At 40.4% G+C, this 22058-nt stretch overlaps 1 protein-coding gene across 2 annotated transcripts in view; it reads left to right on the top strand.

Moving 5' to 3' along the window:
* Positions 1–16244, top strand: part of col2a1b (collagen, type II, alpha 1b) — a 49856-nt gene extending 33612 nt beyond the window's left edge. For both annotated transcript variants that reach the window (XM_073468289.1, XM_073468288.1), the window contains 21 exons: positions 994–1101; positions 1508–1561; positions 1747–1800; positions 2016–2069; positions 2249–2302; positions 3820–3927; positions 4357–4410; positions 4541–4594; positions 5085–5246; positions 7204–7311; positions 8838–8945; positions 9577–9630; positions 10265–10372; positions 11012–11065; positions 11291–11398; positions 11804–11857; positions 11991–12098; positions 13472–13760; positions 14035–14222; positions 15558–15800; positions 16013–16244. In XM_073468289.1, coding sequence (XP_073324390.1) covers positions 994–1101; positions 1508–1561; positions 1747–1800; positions 2016–2069; positions 2249–2302; positions 3820–3927; positions 4357–4410; positions 4541–4594; positions 5085–5246; positions 7204–7311; positions 8838–8945; positions 9577–9630; positions 10265–10372; positions 11012–11065; positions 11291–11398; positions 11804–11857; positions 11991–12098; positions 13472–13760; positions 14035–14222; positions 15558–15800; positions 16013–16159 — 2271 coding nt within the window. In that variant the 3' untranslated portion in view covers positions 16160–16244. The remainder of the gene's footprint in view (positions 1–993; positions 1102–1507; positions 1562–1746; positions 1801–2015; positions 2070–2248; positions 2303–3819; positions 3928–4356; positions 4411–4540; positions 4595–5084; positions 5247–7203; positions 7312–8837; positions 8946–9576; positions 9631–10264; positions 10373–11011; positions 11066–11290; positions 11399–11803; positions 11858–11990; positions 12099–13471; positions 13761–14034; positions 14223–15557; positions 15801–16012) is intronic.
* The last annotated feature ends 5814 nt before the right edge of the window (positions 16245–22058 follow it).

The following is a 22058-nucleotide window of genomic DNA, read 5'->3' as shown; positions in this document are numbered from 1 at the left end:
TGGTTTGTTATCTGGTCAGATTTTAATCCCAGTCAACAGGTTTCTTTTCCCTTAAGGTCAGACAGGAGCGGATAGAGAGGATGAGGATTAGAGAGCTGACATGAGTGTGATGGAGGAGGGATGAGCAGACAGTTTGTGGAGGGTGAAGCTCGACTCTGAGCAAGATGCAGGATGATTTGTTACAAGGAATAAATTCCACATGTGCCCCCTTCAGTAAAAACCCAGTTTGAATGTATTCACAGCGAACGTCGTGGCTGTGTGAGCCCCGTGGTTACAACTTAATGACTGCAGATACAGCAGCAGGAGCAGCAGGTGGTGTTTTTGTGCATCTCATCTCCCAGTCTGAGGCTGATAAGCCCGACACACTTTGACCATGAGTGGGCCTGCTGGAGCCACTTATAAAAATCAAAGTCGGACTTTCCCTTCTTTATCGTGTCTTTTGGATTTGGAATAAGAATTTTGTCATGATAAAACTCCCATTTCTACTTAAAATGCAGGATTAAAGGTGGAGATGTAAAATCAAAAGGAAAATGTGGAATTTGAGATATTTTTATGTCTAGCACTGATCGATTGTGTTTGCTGCACTTCGGTCAGCTCTTGTTCAAGTTGGAAAAAGTTTGTTTTAATCCAGCAAGTGAGCAACCTGTGTCAGGAGAATAATATTGAAATGATCTGCTATTTGCAGTGTAACAGTCCTTTTCTTAACCTCAGACAGAGCATGTAGAGACAAATATGAGATTTGGCCTCTTTTGTTGAATTAGTAGACGCCTTCTCACTCTGACAGCACTACTTTTGTGTTTCTGACACATGTATAAATAAACACAAAGCAATCTGAGATAAGACAACAAAAATATTCACAAATGTCTCGACTGCTTCTCCAATCTTTAGTTACTGCTTTCACAGTTATTCAGTACACAATAACCCTGAAGTGCCTTTTCTGTTTGTTACCGTCTCTGTATAACATCCTCTTCATTTATTTCTGCTCCATAACAGGGAGCCATCGGACCTGCTGGCACCGCCGGAGCTCAGGGTCCCCCTGGCCTGCAGGGTATGCCTGGAGAGAGAGGAGCCGCTGGTATTCCTGGACCCAAAGGAGACAGAGTAAGCCACAATGCAGACAAAGTCTTGCATATTTATAGAGTTGATGAGTAGAATTAAATATAAATGCTTAGCATGAATTTTGGCATACATGCAACTATTAATTAATTTAATACGTGTCAAACTAGTGGTGAATTAGTTATGAGTAAGACCTCACTTAACACTGTGGAACATATTCTGAGCTAGGAAGTGTTAGTGTTTATCAAAAAAGGACCCAAATGTGACACCGAGGCAGGAAATCGCTAAACTGACGCCTAAAAACATGACAGGAAGACATTCAGAGTTATTGTAAAGAACAAATATGTTACTAACATGGATGCTAACAAGCAACTAGTTAACGTCTTATTGAATTGTCTCTATTTGATGTTAAGTGACTGACTTGTATTTTTTTTTTTTTTTATCCTCATAGGGTGATATTGGAGAGAAAGGACCTGAGGGTGCTTCTGGCAAAGACGGTGCTCGAGTGAGTGATTTTCAGCCATTTTGTTTTTCTCAAGCAAGAGTTGTCAGTGTTGAATATGGCAGAAGTTATCAGAAATGTTTGTTCCTTTTAATCTAAAGAGAGATGATGTCCTTTGGTTTTACAAAATAGAAGCTAATCTCAAACTTTTGCACGTCTTTACACTCTTTTGCTGTTTCCTGTCACAGGGTCTCACTGGTCCCATTGGTCCTCCTGGTCCTGGTGGTCCCAACGGCGAAAAGGTGAGTGTTTTATCATTTAATTGTAATGGTTATTGGCAAGTTATCTTAAATGTGCTTAAAAGGTTGTTAATTAAGAAAGGTGTTGAGTTGAATTGAAATGTCGTGCCTGTCTGAGCTTATCTGATTTCTGTATTTATTTTGTACATCGTTTTATTATTGGGATATATCCAGCTGTGTATGTCTGTGTTGCTGATGTTACTCTGTTTTCTTTACAGGGTGAATCTGGTCCTGCTGGTCCTTCTGGAGCTCCTGGTACCCGCGGTGCTCCTGTAAGTGTCACAGAAATATCAATTTAGTGCATTACTGTAACTTGTAATCGCCATCTATTAGTCAGTTTGACGGAGCATTCTTTTGAGATGGAAAATAATAAATTATAGCTTTTGTTTTCGAGCACTGCCACCTGAACTAACCTCTGAGTTTTTCTTGCCTCTCTTCCTTCCTCTTTCAGGGCGACAGGGGTGAGACTGGACCTCCTGGGCCTGCTGGATTTGCTGGACCCCCTGTAAGTAAACAGAACAACACTGACCAGCTCTTAGCTCTGCAGGAGTCTGAAGAGCATGACTCCAGGGCCATTGACTAAATGTCTGGACATGTATTCTGTGGCCCTGGAGTCATGTCTCATGTCTAGACTTGGTGTCAAGGTTAATTTGATTTTTTTAAAAAGGAGTGTTCGTGTGATATTTATGTCTACATGTGTCTCTATCCAAAAAGCACCTCCAGTAAACTAATTTAAGTCCAGAAGGCGCTCCCACTCTTGGCTGAATAACACTCAGTATATGTAGTTAAAATCCACTTGGAATATAAAATAGACTTACATGAACCTTAAAATACAAAAAGTCACACACTTTTACAAACTAGTAAGTCAGTGAAAAATTAAGCACAGCCATTAGTAACTCCTCCGTTATTGAAAATAAAAAAGATCTGATACACAATTATTGGATCAAAGCACATTAGATATACAAGAGATAACGTCAACACGGTTGATAATAATCAAATCAAGTTTCAGTCAAAATGTAGCTATTTTATTCTCTACATTAAAAAAGGGCACCAAAACCAATTGGTGTTTTGTTCCCTGAAAAATGAGTCCGAAGCTTTGAAAATCTTTCAAATCTCTCTATCACCACTATCTGGAAACACTTTGATATCTAATTGTCTGTACCTCTGTTTTACACCGCTGTGAATCATTTTTTATCTTGATGCGTGTCTTGTCTCCTCTGTATTATTCTGTGGAAAGAAATGAGTGCGCACAGTCGGCAGTCTTTGCATCAATCATCCATTTAGTTCCTCCCAAAGACTCCAGGCAGACATCAAATAAATGTTTTTAATAAGCTGCATCCTTCCAAAAGGATCTTCGTCAATATTTCTGTGAGACAACACACAATTTATCAAACTTTCTTTCCTCCAGGTTGTGCTGTGATTAATTATTGAATTTATGTCAGGATGAATAACACTACAAGGTGTCTGAATCATTTTTGGTTCACAGCTCAGAGACTGTAACATCACAGCCTGACACCACACAGACTGAAAATAGACATGAGTGCTACATAAAACATCAGCAGCTCTTACTAAATATTGTTAAATCTCAGTTTGCTCTTCTACACTTTAATTGCTGTTGAAGCAGTGATGTTTTGTGTGAAAGAAAAGGAAGAAGAAGAAAAAATAAGGCTATTTCTTTATAGTTTATAATATGGTTTAGTAGAGTATAGTATGGTAAAATATATTTTAATATTGTATGGTCTTTTTAGTGCTTTAAAGCAAGTTTATAACGTTGGCAAAACATCAGCCACTGTGACCACAACTCACATTATATAGTCAGAGTAAATTCTAAAATGTAGTTAACAGTGGCACCAGTAAAGAAGAGTCATAAAGTCAGTGAACTGACTCAGTAGTCAAGTCAAAATATTGTTTAAGTCTGTTATAGTCCAACATCACAGGGTTCGCCTCAAACAGCCATATATATATAGTAAAAAAATGAGTAGTACTAAACACACAGCCAACTGTTTCTGTCTCTTCTTTCAGGGTGCCGATGGTCAACCTGGAATCAAGGGAGAGCAGGGAGAAGCCGGACAGAAGGGTGACGCTGGTGCACCTGGACCCCAAGGACCCTCTGGTGCCCCTGGACCTGCAGTGGGTGTCTTTCTAGACTTTTTAACATGAACCCAACAGTATTTTTTCTGGCTTTTCCTAAGTCCATAAATAGTGAGGAGCTCTATCAAAACCTTGGATGTTTACAGCCTAGTGAGGTTTTTGTACAACAACAGGAAAAACACTGAGTGACAGTATTTTTTATGAGAAGAGAACAATGTTACCCATGAACAAATCAGCAGGAAATTCCTCTAGTTTTTTCATTCCAACATTTGTGGCGGAGTTAATGTCAGGTCAGAATGAAAGCTGTCCTTGTCACAGATTGTGCCACATTCGGCAGAATAAAAACTAGCAGAGGCCGATAAACCAAACTTCAGAGCAGCTGAGTGTGTTTTTGATGAGATTATATTGTCTCTTATACAACACAAAATAAATGTCAGACAGTAACATACAGTATCTGTTCTGTTGCAGGGTCCTACAGGTGTTTCTGGACCTAAAGGTGCTCGTGGTGCTCAGGGACCTCCTGTAAGTGGCCTTTTTAAATCCCTTTCTATTCATTTATGGTTTTATTTTTTTATCTCACAGTAGCACATGTAGCAACCATCTTTTTGTTCCACAGTTTTTGGCTTTGTCTAACTTAATCTTTCTCTTTCAGGGAGCCACTGGTTTCCCTGGTGCTGCTGGTCGTGTTGGACCCCCTGGTCCAAATGTAGGTTCACAACTACAGCCTTCAATCACTTCGCTGATATGGTCTATCATATTTTAACATAAAACTTGAGAATTATTATATAGTCACCCAATGTAAATGTGGAAATTAGAATGAAAATTGGCTTGATTTATGCTTTACAAGTAAGAAGCAGGTGTGGCACAACAGATACAGGAATGTTTTCTAAATGCCACCTGATTTATTGTCACCTATGAATCCTTTTTTAATTTGCACCTGTACATTCTACTCAGCTTCACACCCACACAAGTCAGTATCTCAAGTCAGAGTGCTAGTTTGTTTCGAGCATTTGTACAGACTTGCTAAAAGGAAGTGCAACACATTGTGAAAAACAACTCTGATCCTGTGAGACTGTTAATATGAGATAAGTGTTATTGAAAGTTATTTAAAGATTCACAGATGTCCTCTGGTTCATTGGAATAACTGAGACTATTCCACTGTTTTATTTCATGTATGTTTTGTCATCCTCCTCTAGGGTAATCCTGGACCTGCTGGTCCCGCCGGCCCCCCTGGTAAAGATGGACCCAAGGGTGTGAGGGGAGATGGTGGACCCCCAGGAAGACAGGGTGATGCTGGGCTCCGCGGTCCTGCTGGTACTCCCGGAGAGAAGGGAGATCCTGGAGAAGATGGTCCCCCTGTAAGTTTACTTTAATCATATTCCTCCATAGAAAACTGCGTTTTTTTACATAATATCTCACTTATTGACATTGTGACGCTTGAAAAACCACTTGATATCTCTCTAGCACCCACTCTCCAGACTGCACATCTCCTTAAACACCGTCAAGGTGAACGCAGGTGTCCGTTATAGAGAGAAGAAAAAGATTAAATGTGTTTGTTTTCTACATTTCTGTTGACTTTTACGCAGCTCTGTCAGCCCAAAGAGCCAATTTCACCAGTAATGGACAGCCGCCGAGCACACTCTCCATTAATACACAGAGCTGTCAGTGTCCATCACTGACTGTAATAGCAGACCATGACATATGACAGCACAGGGCAGCACAAGCCCAGTGACAGGCTAATGACAGGACCCCGGGCTTTTACCTCTCCCTTGCACTCAGTGCAACACAGAAACCATGACGCATGACGACAAGCCTGTCAGCATAATGACACATCACAGATGAATTTGTACTCAAACATGAAGGTAGACGCGATGTCAAGACCCTTCCTACCTATGGATTGCATATATTACATTTTAAACCATGTATCATCACATCAAAGTCACTGTCCGCTGAGTGGTGTGTCTGAAGTGTCACTTAGAGTTAGGTGTTTATTGTGAGTGTGAGCTCTCGCTGTTGCACCGCAGCATATGTGACTGTTGTGGATGAAGTAAACCAGAGAGGTCATGGAGAGATCGATGTTGGTTTGTGTAACTGCAATTCGGTGAGGAACAAATGACATAAGATATAAATCAAGTAAGGAAACGTAGAAATGAAAGAACACAAACGAAACTTGCGAAAGCGAAAACCATGAAGACACGAAGACGACAAAAGTCACCGCCAAGAAACAGTCTGGCACATAACCTCCCCTATAAAGGCATAGTTTATCTAATTGGACCAAAAAATCATTATTCTAGTGCACACCACAATGCCACTGACCCTGTTATATTAACAATTACATTAAATACATCAAGGCGAGCTAGATGTTTCTTCATCAGCTTCGATCTGTGCTTGATTACCATCCGGTGTTTCTTTTAATAATCAGGTGCTGATTAGCAGAGAAGCTACTACATTTACATTTCCCCAATACACTTCAAAAAGTCAACAACAATAGGCGTAGCAACCGCAATGCCATTGTACAAAACTATAACACACATTCCCATTTCCATAAGATCGTAACATATAAACAAAATAATAATAAAATCTGTAGTTACAACGATACAGGAGACGCAGGAGATACAGGATGCCTACAGTTCCATAGGATATCATCATCATACTGTTTCCCCCTGTTTCCAGTCTTTGTGCGGCTGCTGACTCCAGCTTCATATTTCACGTACAGATGTTGGAGTGCTGTTGATCCTCTCATCTAATTGTCGACCAGAGAGCAGATAACTGTATTTGGCAAAATGTCAAAACTCTTCCTTTAAGAGGTGGTTGGATTTGGATGAGGTATAACTGCTAATAAGAGAAGCTAAATGATGATGAGAGAAATTGGAAAATGGTGAAATAACTACCTTAATTTTTGGTTTACTTTTACTCCCAAATATTGGCATCAATATCAGCCCCAAAAATCAAGTATCAGTCTGGCTTTAGTGTACTGAGCTCGACCTGTGAATTAGCCACGGAGAGATGTATCGTCTGATATTAGCTTATTGCAGATGTGTAGTGAATATCACATCTGTGTCAGCAACAAGACATTTCAGTGCAGAGATTATCTGGTAATAAGAAACAGTGTCGCTGTGTCAGTTCAGAGCAAAACTGAACACCAGAGAGCTCTGAGAAGTTATTTTTTCAGCTCTAAAATCTTTTCACTCAGTACATCTTGGTAACAATTCTTTCAAAATGTAAGGATCCTCTTCAAAGTTACCAAATGACTTGGCTCCTGATACACTGACCACACATTATTAACGTTTTCATCTTCTTTTCTTCCTCTCTTAGGGTCCTCTGGGTCCTTCAGGTCCTCAGGGTTTGGCTGGTCAGCGCGGTATCGTTGGTCTGCCTGGACAGCGTGGTGAGAGAGGCTTCCCTGGTCTGCCTGGACCTTCTGTAAGTAACATTGTTCACATTGTAGGCTCTCGTGACTCAGTACAAGATAAAGTAGAAAACCCACAGACAGGCTCTGGACTGTCGTTCTGCTGTGGCCTAATTGGATCACATTGAAGTCACATCTCACAGGGCGTCTCTCTTGCTGAACTGACTCCATCTGATGTTCAGTACGACATGTGACAAGGAAGCTCGCCTGCTTACATCTCACACCATTTGATATGTGACATGAGCCATGTCCCCCACTTATAGCATCTCAGTGGGCATGTCCTGAGCATTAATTATTTATCAGGGCGGATGAAATGGGAGCCAAGAAGGAAGCGGGAACTCACACAGTAATATTTCAAGCAGAGAAAATGCTTTTCATATCAGAAGTGACGCATGTACTGCAGATAGTTTATGTGAGCATCTGTAGTTGTCTTCAAGTTGGAGTTTGAACCAGTGCTAGTACCAGTATTACTGCATTGACGCAGTGTTTTGTGCCATATTTCAATGTTTCAATCCTTAATCATTTTCATCAAAAATCTAAAAAGATTAATTCAGTTTTCAAAAAGTATGAAGATAAAATAGTTTGCAGTCATTTTGTCAGGTAACTCATTGTCATCTGGTTTAATGGTGGGTGTGAAATTAGAATTTCAAGTGGACTATGTGATAGATAATTGACTCATATTCCCAGGGCTGTGATTGGTCTTTGCTTCCAGTTTTATAACTGATAAAACACAGCGGCCAAAACCAATTTGTAAACAACTCTGAGGACAATAATCAGCCAAGCATTTGCAAAATCATGCTCCATTTATTTATCTATTATCTATTTATCTATTTTTAAAGAAATTACATCTGACGAACATCCGACTGAGATTGAAATAGATTTGTGTTTTGGTGTCAGTGTGCAGCTGCGGCTCTTTTCATCAACGTTCTGGAAACTTTGCCAAAACTATTGACTAGATTCAGAACAGTTCCTAAATAAATCTGAGGAGATTAATGGGCCAATCAGTTGCAGAAGCATGCAGCATTGAATATCCGCAGCAGCTAGTGATAGCTGTAGCTAAAGATGAATAGCTGTTAACAAGGTTTGGCCGTCTAGAGAGGCACGTTTGCTGATTGATCCGCTACCCACAGTAACTGACTGGTCTTATTCGATATCTGTGTGGTTGTTCAACTTTTGATTTTGCAGCGAAAACAACGTTTGTTTTGAGATAAATGTAATTGTTGTTCTTGTGGGAAAAACCTCTGAAGTTATAAAGAGTCACCGCTGATTTTACAGAATGCACCATATGAGAATGGTTTTAAAAAAGTCTGCATTTCCATATAAGAGCTCTGCACACAGTATCTGATTTTAACTGTGCCTTCACTGGACCGGATACATCAGCCAATTTGTCAGGTGAACAGTGATTCACTGGGAGGCTAAACTGAACATATAATTACAGAAGAGTGATTGAATGTACTAGTGGATGAATTACATGATGAGATGTAATGCATGATGCCATATAATTTATGGGGTAGTAATGAGTCATCTCCTCTCCTCTCAGGGTGAGCCCGGAAAACAAGGAGCTCCTGGTGGCAGCGGAGACCGTGGACCCCCTGGACCTGTCGGACCACCTGGACTCACTGGACCTTCAGGAGAGCCTGGCAGAGAGGTCAGAGAGTGGCAACGCACAGCGTGTGTGTGTGTGTGTGTGTGTGTGTGTGTGTGTGTGCGTGTGCGTGTGTGTGTGTGTGTGTGTGTGTGTGTGTTAGGAGTCACATCTGCCACACCGCATGTAGCCCATTACTGAGACGACAGAATCTTAGTCTGGAGGCCAAGTTGATTAAAATGCTCAAGATTTAGCGCTGGTCCTCTACTAATCGGAAGATCGATGGTTCGATAGTTGCATGTCGAAGTGTCTTTGGGCAAGATTCTGGACCCCAAATCTCTCCCAATGGCTGTTCGATCAGTGTGTGAGGACAGAGATATTGCAGCGCTCCTGATGATCAGGCCTGATGGCAGCCTCAGCTATCAGTGCATGAATGTGTGTGTGTGAATAGGTGAATGTGGCGTGTGTTGTAAAGCACTTCAATTTATCAGTAGACAAGGAAAGCGCTATTTAAATTTAAAAGTCCATTAACCAGCTATTTTTCATCATGTCTACATGCATTGTGTTTGCACCATATTATTAATACAATTTGTGGGAGCAGGGTTCATTATGCAGCTGATCAGTATTCAATAGGACATCTGGCCTGTTGGAGGTCGAAGCTATTAACATTTCATGTTGTTCTGTTATCTGACAGGGAAACCCTGGATCTGATGGACCTCCTGGTAGAGATGGTGCCACTGGAATCAAGGTGAGAAAAACACAATCACGCTGCATAAGATTTTCAGATCTCCCTTTCAAATATGCTATTGTTCAGGGAAGAGATTATTCTCTTATTCTTCTTGTTATGTTAAGATTTGAATTGCATCAGTGACAGGAGTACACTGAATGTACTCTACCCTGTTTGGTTAACAATACTCTCTAATTCATGTAAACCAGCTGTATATAGGGTTTCCAATCAGTATATCACTCCTAATTTACCAAAACAGGATGAATAGTTTTTCTGAAACTGCCTGTGAAATCTGTTTGTCTGTCTGGTTGTAAAGTACTAAATTCCAGGTGAATACAAAGTGCTGATCAACTTAGAAAAAAGAAACACATCTGCTTACTTCAGGCACCGAGCCAGGGATGTAGTCAAAAAGCCTTTATTAGTTAGGGCATCGGAGTAAAAAATCTTAAAAGGGAAAAACTGATGCATCAGTATTTGACGACCTGGGAATGAGACTCAACAATCAACTATCTTACAATATGCACCTTTAAAAGTGAGCAATTTGCAATTTGGGAGTTGGTTGCTTGTTGAGTCAGAGCAGACTAAAGTTAAACACTATTGCGTACTGTGACACTTTTCTGACACGACTGACTTCCTGCTGTTCTCTGTGCTGCAGGGTGATCGAGGTAACACCGGTCCTGCTGGTGCTCCTGGTGCTCCAGGCGCTCCCGGCGCTTCCGGCCCTGTTGGTCCCACCGGGAAACAGGGAGACAGAGGAGAGTCTGTGAGTAGTGACGCCAACACAAGTGAAACAGCTCTGTTGCCTCTTTCTATTACAACATGTTTGTTGAGGCGAAGAAGGTGTCTCACTGATCAATAAAAAGCAGGGGTCACCTATGCTAGTTTCCAGTAGTGGAAAAATCCACCTTTTGTAATAATATGGTCTGAAAGCACACAAGTACAGGGGAGTATGTCTCAAGTGTTTTATCCTTGGCTAACTGAGCTGTGGTTGGAGTGGAAAATTGTCCCTCTATAGGCTATGTTTCTCATTTACAAGACATTTATTCAGTGTGTTTCAGCAGAGATTGTCTACTGTTTTAATATTTTTAGGTGCTTAAATTCAGCTTATGGCACAATTATTTTATTCAGATGAAAATTTTGACCTTAACGGCTCCCAGAATGCTTTTGGTTCTGAAGTTACAATAGCACTGATGTACTGATAGATGGAGGATTTAAATACTGTAAAAAGACACAGTATATATATGCACACAGCATGTTAACAGCCACTTTAAAGAAAGAAAATAATGGTAGCAATCCAGAGACTTTTTCTTAATCATTTAAACGTTAACAGATAATATGTGTGCTGCAGTAAGTAACGTTTCCGTTGTAACCTCACCACCTTCTTTTGTTTTTCCTTTCACAGGGTGCACAAGGACCTTCTGGACCTCCAGGACCTGCTGGAGCCAGAGGAATGCCTGTATGTATCTTAAACATGAATTCACACACATGTACATGTTCACTTCTGAATTGTTTAAAGCGTTCACAAACAAACGTGAAAACAGAGGAGGTGTATCAACCTTTTCTAAGACAAAATTGCTCAAATCATTCTTAGATTTTGTAAAAGTTCTGTATTCATAAAAGAAAGACAAATATTAGGTTACCGAACGTTTTCCTAATTCGGTTGTTGTCCACTTGTTCTCAGGGACCTCAAGGACCCCGTGGTGACAAGGGTGAGGCTGGAGAATCTGGTGAGAGAGGACAGAAAGGACACAGAGGATTCACTGGTCTGCAGGGGCTGCCTGGACCTCCGGTAAGCATCCAGACTGAATGTAAATCCATGTGCATTCAGACCTTTGTGTTACACTGGTCATATTCATCAAGTGTCATCAACCCTCTGATATTCACTATTTACAATCTGTATTGTATGTCAGAGCCGCGTACAGATCCAGTTTGCATTGATTTCATTAATTATATCATAAGAAATTATTGTTAAACACGGCTGAGCAGTGCAGAAAGAAATTATATTATGATAATAATTCTGGGCCATATTGTCCCCACTGGTTTTTTACATCATACCTTTTATTGTGGACACTGTGACTGTGAAACAGCTATTAAATTATAATCTATGTGGTATAAAAAAGGTTTTACAAAGTCTTAAATTTAACATGAACCCTGCAGAAACCCTGAGGAATGACTGTAATCATTATCTGTTTAGGGTCAAGCTGGAGACCAGGGTGCTACTGGACCTGCTGGACCTTCTGGACAAAGGGTGAGTGCCAGTGTTTCTAAGATACAAAAAAACAAAACATTTCACGTTCAATTCAAAGACTAATGAAATAAGTTTCTTGCAGAGTGTCTTTGGTGCTTAACATCAAGAGTTTTTCCTCCATCTGTGTATGTAGGGACCACCTGGACCCGTTGGCCCTGCTGGAAAGGATGGAAACAACGGTCTGCCAGGACCCATTGGACCCCCTGGACCTCGTGGTCGCAGTGGAGAGACCGGTCCCTCTGTGAGTACACCTGAGAACTTCCTCTGCCTGTGACATTGATCGTGACAAGCTGAAAATACCTTTTAGCCAACAGATGTGACTCATATAATGTTTTTTGTGTAACAGTTAATTATAAAACTACATGCACGTGATCAATTATGTAATCAGGAATTCAAAACGCCCTCAGAATTGAAATAGCAAGAGCCTGATTGTAGAATTGACACCACATAATAAATATCATGAGCACCAGGTGCAAGTCATGCCGTCACTGGGTTAAATTGAACACAGTGGTGTCGCCGAGCTCGTACACATCCCATATGATGTGACCTGCTAATATACACATTACTAAGTCATCTTTATATTCAGTGTAACCCTTATCCTTCCTTCCTTTTCTGTTTGAATAGCACTGTCACTGTACATTATGTGCTCGTGCGAAATATCTCAAGTTAAATCATTTAATATGAATTGAGGGAGGTCTTTAATGTTTCTTTTTTTTAAGTAATCAAAGATCAAATGGCCACAGTAAGAAACTTAAGTAAAAATATTCAAATATATGAGATTGTCCTTGACTTCTCGACACAACTGTTCCTCAAATACACAGAAGTTTGTTTCTCTGATAAATCAAAAGATGGACTCGCTTGAAACAAATTGCTCAGTTTAAACATCTGGGTAACATAAGGTTAAAATTTGGATACCACTCGAAGATTTAAGAGTCAAGTAAAATTACGTTTCACATATTGAAATACTGTGCGACTGCTAATTTTAGACATATTATAAATAGTTCAGTCATTTAAGACATTCATTTATTTTGTCCTTATGTCACATTGGCACCACACTAGTCAATGCTTGCAAGACACTGAAAACAATTGGAGAAAAACTTATCACAACAATTTCTTTGTATTATATATATATATATATATATATATATATATATACAAGCTATCATGTCTTTTGGTACTAAACTGGGCATTAAAGGGAACAAGATTTACCTTAGACTTACCCATAAATAAAAAGATCTAAATATATATAGCAAATACTGCTTTTAATTTATATTTAACTGGATTTCAAAAACAGAAGGGAAGGGGAAAAACTTCATTAAAGGTCAAAATAAAAAACACTAAATAAGATGCAGCAGGGACTCCAGTTGGCTCCTCTTGAGCTTGTTTGGAACGTGTGTATTGTTGAAACTAAGAGTGAAGTCTCAGACAAGACAACTGAAATGAGACGAGAGAACAGACTGCAGAACAGATGGCAGTATTTCCTGCACCCGTTGTGGGAGACGAGGAGGGAGAGGAAAGAATAATCCATTGTTTGTGAGAATAGACAAGTTAAAAATGTCTAAATGACTTGTAGTGCCAAATATAACCCATCCATCTTTCTTCTTTTCCTCTCAGGGTCCCGCTGGAAACCCCGGACCCCCCGGTCCTCCTGGTCCCCCTGGTCCTGGTATTGACATGTCTGCCTTCGCCGGTCTGGGTCAGACTGAAAAGGGCCCTGATCCTCTCAGGTACATGAGGGCCGACCAGGCTTCCGGAAACCTCCGCCAGCATGATGCTGAGGTCGACGCCACACTCAAGTCTCTCAACAACCAGATCGAGAACATCCGCAGCCCCGAGGGATCCAGGAAGAACCCGGCTCGCACCTGCAGAGACCTGAAGCTCTGCCATCCCGACTGGAAGAGCGGTGAGTGACACTGAGAGGAATTGGCCAGATTGGGATGAGATGATGAAGCAGACAAGTTTAAATTAGGGGACATTTTGGCAGCTCAATATTAAGGATAAATATAGTTTGTGTAGTCTAAGAGTGTTCGGATGTGACTGATTCATAGTCTATTTGGAGATGTCAGAATTACACCATATTCCATAACATTATACAGCACATCTACAATGATTTTCATGCAGAGGGAGTATATATAATCCCTGAAGCTGATGTGTTTTGTTTTTGTTTTTTCCTGTAGGAGAGTACTGGATTGATCCCAATCAGGGCTGCACCATCGATGCAATCAAAGTCTTCTGCAACATGGAGACAGGAGAGTCCTGCGTCATGCCCAAGCCTAACAGCATCCCTCGCAAGAACTGGTGGTCCAGCAAGAGCAAGGACCGCAAACACGTCTGGTTCGCAGAGACTATGAATGGAGGATTCCACGTAAGTAGCGCCATCAGCTGAGCTGAATCATACCCTCCTCTGCTATGAGTGCTGTAGATACAATCACAAACTGACGCGTGACAGTAGCATTATATTATTAATCTAGGGCGCAGTCTTCTTTCGTAAAAAGAAGTCCAGTAGTCTCAATGTGTGCTTGGATCGGCTCCAGACATGGTGCACATAATAAGTGGGAAGAAATAATGGATCCACTCTGATTATTGAAGAACTGTGAAATTGGATCAGTAACACGGAAATCCAGCTGGCAATCTGCTTCATAAAATACAATTTTCAGCACAAAAAAATCATTTTTTTCTGAGGAGCTTAACTCCTTCTTGACCATCTTGGTTTTGCTGAGCTCCAGTGGTTCAACTTCTCACCTTGCTGCAGTGACATACAGGTGTACTCCAGGACCCTGTGATGTCACTGTTGGGCGTGGTTAATGATAAAAAAAAAAACGTTTTTTTTTTAAAATCACAGTTGAAATAGCTGAAATCTTCAACCAGAGCTGGTATGAAACACTTTTCACCCAGAAGTTACTCTTTAATTATAGGGACTGAGCATTTCCTTCATCTTCATACTTTCTGTTAGCAGAAGCAAAAGAAGTAGTGACCTTTCAAGTACCCTCATGTAAACTGAAGATACAAAGTAAAACCAAATCTCTCCTTTAGTGGAATTAACATATGATTATGTGTATTATTGTCATGACGGCCCATACAAAGCTTTCAAAATGCACAAATTCACTGGGCAAAATTAGAAAACTACTTAGTCAGCTATTCATGTTGTGTGCGCATAATTAAAGCATCATGTTATCTGCTGTCATATCTGCAGAAATGTTTGTTTCTGGCCAACGCCAGTATGTCATTTTAAAGCCGTTATTAGCCAATACCAGTGATGTGCTGTGATATAATTGCGCATCCATAATTATAGGATCTGCAGGAACATAAAATCACAACTTTTAGTGGCGGTTTAAAAAAAGACACAGTGGCAGGCAGTACGCTGCTAATCCTGCCCTCCTGAGATTGCCTTTTTTTCTTACAAACGAAAACTTGTACCATCAGAATAAAACTATAATCACATGCAAATTATATATATAGGGTCTTTAAAAAATATGGTAATTTGGGGCACCCCTATAGCTCAGTTGGTGGATTGTTCGCCCGATGTACAGAGGCTGTGTCAAATCCAATCCGTGGCCCTTTCCTGCCTCTCTCTCTAAGCCGTCATATCTAATTAACCCATGAAAAGGCTCCAAAAAATGTGTAATTTCTCAGCAGCCATGATAACAGAGAAATAAACTATCACTCTCACTTCCTCTCTCTCACCTGCTGCCCAATGCAGTTCAGCTATGGTGACGACATCCTGGCACCCAACACCGCTGCCATTCAGATGACCTTCCTGAGGCTGCTGTCCACCGAGGCTTCTCAGAACCTCACCTACCACTGTAAGAACAGCGTGGCCTACATGGACGCCTCAACGGGCAACCTGAAGAAGGCCGTGCTGCTGCAGGGCTCCAACGACGTGGAGATCAGAGCCGAGGGCAACAGCCGCTTCACTTACAGCGTGATGGAGGACGGCTGCACGGTAAGACAGGACAGATTCATCATAATACACATGCATGTACTGAATCAGGTGTACATGATATTAAAATTTGCACATGATTAATTTTCCCTTTATGACGGACGTCGCTAAAGTCTGTCTCACTCTCTGGTCACCAAGCCAGTCTCATTCTCTGCAGTTTCAGAGAACGTCATAGGTCATTTAACAGCCGTTGTGATTTCCTTCCCTCTGCACAGAAACACACGGGACAGTGGGGCAAGACAGTGATCGAATACAGATCGCAGAAGACCTCTCGTCTGCCCATCGTGGACATTGCCCCCATGGATATTGGTGGAGCAGATCAGGAGTTCGGAGTGGAAGTTGGCGCAGTCTGCTTCTTGTAAAGAACGCGGGATAGAAAAATAAAAGAAGAAGAAGAAGTGGAAATTTGAAAAAAAAGAAAAAATAAGATGAAAGAGGAGCACACTTCAGATGATGGAGGAGAGAAAGAGTGAAAAAGAAAAATCAAGACACTTTTTTTAAAATGGGACTTTTTTTCTAAGTAAAAAGTGCTTTTTTCCAAGTCGAACTCCGTAGGATATCTGCACTGATTGGCACCAGCAACTGTCGTCTGTGATTTCATCCAGCATTGCCTCCAGTCAACTTCCCCCCCTTTCTATGGACATATTCCCCCAAAAAAGCCCCCACTTCTTCATCGTGGGTGAACAGCAACCCACCCCCACCTACCCCCACCCCATGAACAAGAAGGAGGAAGTATGAGGAGAGTACGGGAACATACCAGGGAACAAGAGAGAGAGAAAAATGTGTCGGTGTTATTTATTTATTGTTTAGGTTTGGGTCCCAGGTGTGGTAGGACTGAGTTTGTTGCTAAGTAATAAAAAGCCCACTTACACATATTTAAAAAAAAAAACATTACCCACCAACTTCCTCTCTTACATCCTCCTCTTTTCTAATCCCCCCATCACTCCTGTACCATATCCACTAAAGCATACATATCTCTTTGAAACCAAAAAATCTAGTGACGTAGAAAGTTCAGGTGTTCCTATTTCTACCACCACAGTGTGTATCGAAAAGTTACTGTGTATTATAATAAAAGTCAATGGTGCTATTGTTGTAAAACAGTCTGTATTTTTTAAAACAACCAGATACTCATATGTAGTGACGTGTATATATGTATATATATGTATATGTGTGTATACATATATATACAGTTTGTTGGAGAGAGCATTTCACCCTGGGATTTTGGATTTCAGGGTGGTAAATGTCCCTGCCTCACCCCCACCCTCCTGCTTCAACCCCCTTATGTAAACTATCGTACCCATGATAAAACCAATTTGGAATTAATACAGAATTTAATTTACTTTTTTATTTTGTTTTGATATTTTAAAGCTACCTCACACTAAAATAAACCTTAACAAATCAAACTAAGGTCTTTCCCCCTGTCTCTCTGCATACAGAACCCCATGTTTTAGATGAATATATGACCAATATCTTTGGTGCTGAAAGCCCAGTCTGCTGCCCCCTGCCCATTTGCTGTGACCTTTGACCCCCCTCCCATCCCTCTCTACTTCCTCCCATCAGTGCCCTCACACAGGGCGTGCCCTCTGCCTCGGCGCACACCCTCACTACACACACACGGTTGAAGAGAGAGATTCGGGGTGTGTTTGACTTTGTTGCTCCAGTCCTACAGCCAGTGCAGAGGGCTCATTTGTGTGAGGTTGTGTATATTTTTTATTATTAATAATAGTATTATTATTAATAATAATAGCATTATTATATTATTATGATCATGACTTGTTTTTGTTACGTTTTAATTAATGTAAATTGGAAATAAAAGACAAAACCAAGTAACAGGCTGAAGTTGCTTTTTATTTATACCCTGTTTTGTTCTCCCCCACGTTGAAATATCAGGGGCAATGGTTTTGACTCATTCCCCCCCCAAAGAAAATTCCTTTTTAAAAAAAAGTCACATCTAATCATTTCACTGTGCCGTGTGTTTTTGTGGTGATATATTTCCAGGGGGAGAAAACACCAGATTTCAAGAAAAGGCAGTGGAGAGATGGATGAAATGTGGGGTCATTTTCATTTTTGTTTGGTGAATTGTGAAAAACAAACAAAGGAAAAGTTGAAGGAGGAGGTGGTGAAAGTTCCTTTCATGTACTTTTTTTAAAAACATATGTAAAATAGTTGTTTTCAATCATTTCCTTTAAACGCATGGTCGAGCAGAAATAGGAAACGCTGCCACGCATGATCAGCTCATTCTGTGAATCGTTGTCTTCCTGTACTTCTTTTTACTTCATCTTCTTTTTCAACCTACTGTAGCAATAAAAGGTAGAAGCATTTCTCTGAACGAAGTAGAGCAACGTTTCTTTAATGTTTTATACATTTTTTGTTTTGTTTTTTTCTTAAAATCACTTTTTGGTAGATCACTTATTATTTGATGTAATGGTTTCCGATCTATGACTTTAACCTTGTTTGAATAATTATCGACATACAAACAGGAGAGAATACAAATCACTGGGACAGAAATACATCAACAATAAAAAATACCTACAGAAAAAACAACACACAGACGGCATGCTTGGTTCTTGAGTTCTGGATTATCCGCATCATAGATCATATTCACACAGCGGCCATTTTCCTTTGCAGTCACACTCAGGGCGGGAAAACGCAAATGTCGTACTTTCAAGTTCAAGGTTTCAAGATTTATATTCGTAAAGGAATCTGACAAACTTTTATCATTTCATTGCTTTCTGATTAGCAACTGTAAAGACAACGGAAAAATGACAGCCAACGTTAGCATTTAACCACTTCCTAGCTAACATTACAATCTGGTGTTACACCTATCTTGGACACATTATATAAGCCTCAACGTTAAAAAAAACCCACATTGGATATGATCAAACTGTAACGTTATTTAAATTATTTAATGCTAACGTTAGCTAATGGGTTGCCAGTAGAGTCCTAAAACCCGGTAATCAGTTAGCATTTATGCACTTCCAGTTCCCTCTTCTCAAAGTCAGAGGAGTTTTTTTTAATGGGTTTTCCATTAAATGCCTGAAATAATGTGTGTGGTTACCTCAGGCTTAAGATATTTACATGTTTTGTTCTACGACATAAAATACATAACTGAATGTCCCACAACTGGATTATAAAGCGATTACGTGTCTTTAAAAAGGCGGTTGCTAATAAGCGGCAAAATGAGACTGAAGAAGTTGCCACGGACATTAAACGTCGAGACTCATCTACTCAGTAGTCCGTCTTTATAGCCAGACATTAGCTTTTTACTTCTAGCTTCCCAACCTGAGTGTGTAGTCTGAGGAAAATGGCCACCATGAGAATATGGTCTAGTGTACCTTAACAAGCTAAAAGGGGGTTAAAGATCGATGGCATTAAGTCATTTAGGAAACTGAACTCTGGCACAAGATCAGATAAATGATTTATAGACAGATAACATTCAGGACATACGTGAATTTACACCAACAGTGCTTTACATGTTAATCAGTTTTCTCCTGAAACTCACAGAACAAATGTCCGACATCGTATTACAATCTTGTAGCCTGTGTCCTACCAACCGAGAACAGGTTTTTAACATGAACCAGTCATCATAACAATATCAAGGTTTAGTTTAACTGCATCTAGCTCTAATTCACAGCCTCTCTTCCTCCTGAACAACATGAACTTAGACCTGCTTTTCTCTGTAAATTACAAACCACACACACCACATTTAGCACGTTACAGTACACAGATAGTTGTCCTATTCTACGTTTTGCCTCAGCTCTTAAAAAATTTCCAACCCAATTGTTAGATAAAACTGGGGCACGGTCGTGTTTTATTACACCTATGAACAATTAAAGGGTTGTAACTGTACACTTAAACCCATCACAGAGTAAAGACACATGAGTACGATTAAGAGTGTACAGACATGCTAACGTCTCTGTGAGGCTGGAGTATTTAGGCACGCCGGTGCTTTGAGCTAAATGCTAACGTAAGCATGCTAACTGTTTGTGAGGCAGCTAGGTTTGTGAGATTTGTGACCTCACAAATCCATCTTGCCAAGATTTAAGCTCTGTGCTTGTGGCCGAACCACTGTGGTTCAACCTAGTCACCAAGAAGTGACTTGAAAACAACAATGGCGGCCCCTTCACAGGTTAGGACAGATGCTGCTATAGCATCTGTTATATCAGAACTGGAATGAAGAACAACACTGAAAGCTTTTGTCGATGGAAAAGATGTCTCTCGACTGGCTTCGGCAAGGGTTTGGTATACCAACGTGCTCTGCTGGTAGCGCTCTCCTAGTACATCATATGGCTTGATCTGATTGGTTGAAGTCAGCCTGCAATCGACAGTGATAAACAGATGGTTCGTCTGATCACCTGCCAAGTATTTTTTGAAAGTGCCTCCCCCTTTTTCCAAACAGTTTCGAGGGGCCACCTCCAAAACAACCATCTGGCGTGTCAGGTTACATGCTAACATGCTCACAATGACAATGCTAACATGCTGATGTTTAGCAGGTGTGCAGGTGTTACATGACTGTTAACCATCTTAGTTTAGCGTTTTAGCATGCTAACATTTGCTATTTAGCACTAAACACGAAGTACAGCTAAATCTGACTGGATTATCGTAAATTTCAGATGCATTAAATTAGAAAACATTTGGCCTACAGGATCACCAAAGTCATTAAAATACATCCAGAGGGGAACATCATTGTCTGTGCCACATTTTTAAAAAATCCATCTAACAGATGTTGACCGACACATCGAAAGACTGTCATGGCCATCCCAGAACATCCTCTTAAAACAGTGTTTCCCAACCTATTTGGCTTCTGACCCCTAAAAACAAAGCCTTTCTTTTCAATAATTTTTAAAAGGCTAGAAGCGCCTGAAGCTATCATTTGCAAGAACAAAAACATTAAAGATCTGGAAAGAAGTTTTTAATAATCTCATGGCCCCTCAGATTGAATTTGTGAGCTCTTTATAGGGTCCCGACCCCAAGGTTGGCAACCACTGAATCTAAACACACATTAAATGTTGCTGACGATCAAACAGTTTCTATTTGTAACAGTGAAGTATGACAAACACTCATACATTAACCAAACCATACACCCTCCCCTGCTACAGTAAATACGATGACAATAAGCTCAAGCAAACTGAAAAAATGTGTAATCCAGTCAGGAGCGGCATTTATCTTAACATTACAGGCGTTCAACGTACTAACTGAGAAAATGATTCCATTTATTATCAAAGTGCTTTGCTTATTTTTACAGTGGCTTGAAAAAAGAAATCAATTTTGCAACAGCGTATGTGGAAAATGGGAGCGAGTACGATTTGTACACAGCAATCAGTGCGGAGACTGAAAAGCAGGACTCGAGAGATTAATTAAAGCTAAACTAAACCGCTTCCCTCAGGATAAATGGTTTTACGTATCTAATTTATAACAACACTCCACTTCTAAATCAGGAATCTACAATTTCTCAGTGGCAATCATGAACACTTGGCTGTCCAGATATTTTAGAGCTGATTGCTGCAGCTTGGAGACAAATACTTCACCTCCAGCTCTAATGGCTTCCTGAGAGTAAATTTAGATCAGCACTTCCCCGCTGGCACCGAAACAACTGGCTTAGTAACCGCGTATTGGTAGTGGCTTAAACTGCAACCGTGCAAAGTCAGAATTATCAAAGTAAAACTGGTTTAAAAAATGCACAAAAACTCCACATGCACACACAAACAAGCAATTAGATGAGGACAAACACTTGAGTTTCTCCTATTCGACCTTATAAACACACTCCAGCTGATTAGTGCCTTTCATGTCTTCATTAAGGGTCAGTTGGTCAAAGACTCCTAATTAGAGCTTAATGAGAGATAAAAGACCCCAGCATGAGGCATGCTGGGAGACGGAAAGAAAAGGAAAGAGGGACTGCGGAGGGAGATAGAAGGTTATTAAGTTCAAACAATTTTCTCTCTATTCTTATTCCCTTCTTTCATCTTCTGCTGCACATTTTGTTTCCACTCATTTCTCTCAGTGCACACGGGACAGCAAGTGAACGATCACACACTTCCTATCAAATTTAATAAAGGTAAAGAAATAAAGGAAAAAAATGGGGGGTCTCAGCAGTAACAAATGTAAAGAAATGTTCACAAAACACAGCTGTTCCTCTTTATCAGCATCCTCCACAGTCATTTTACGGTAACTCCACACAGAGTTTTTATAAAGTTTATCAGTCGCTCTCCACAAAAATGGGATTAGACTATTATTCCACTTAAATTACAGCTGAGCTGGAGT

This window comes from Pagrus major, chromosome 6 (genome assembly GCF_040436345.1).
Source record: "Pagrus major chromosome 6, Pma_NU_1.0".
Taxonomy (NCBI): Eukaryota; Metazoa; Chordata; class Actinopteri; order Spariformes; family Sparidae; genus Pagrus; species Pagrus major.
The sequence above is the reverse complement of the archived record's forward strand: the minus strand, read 5'-3'. Positions and strand labels throughout refer to the sequence as shown.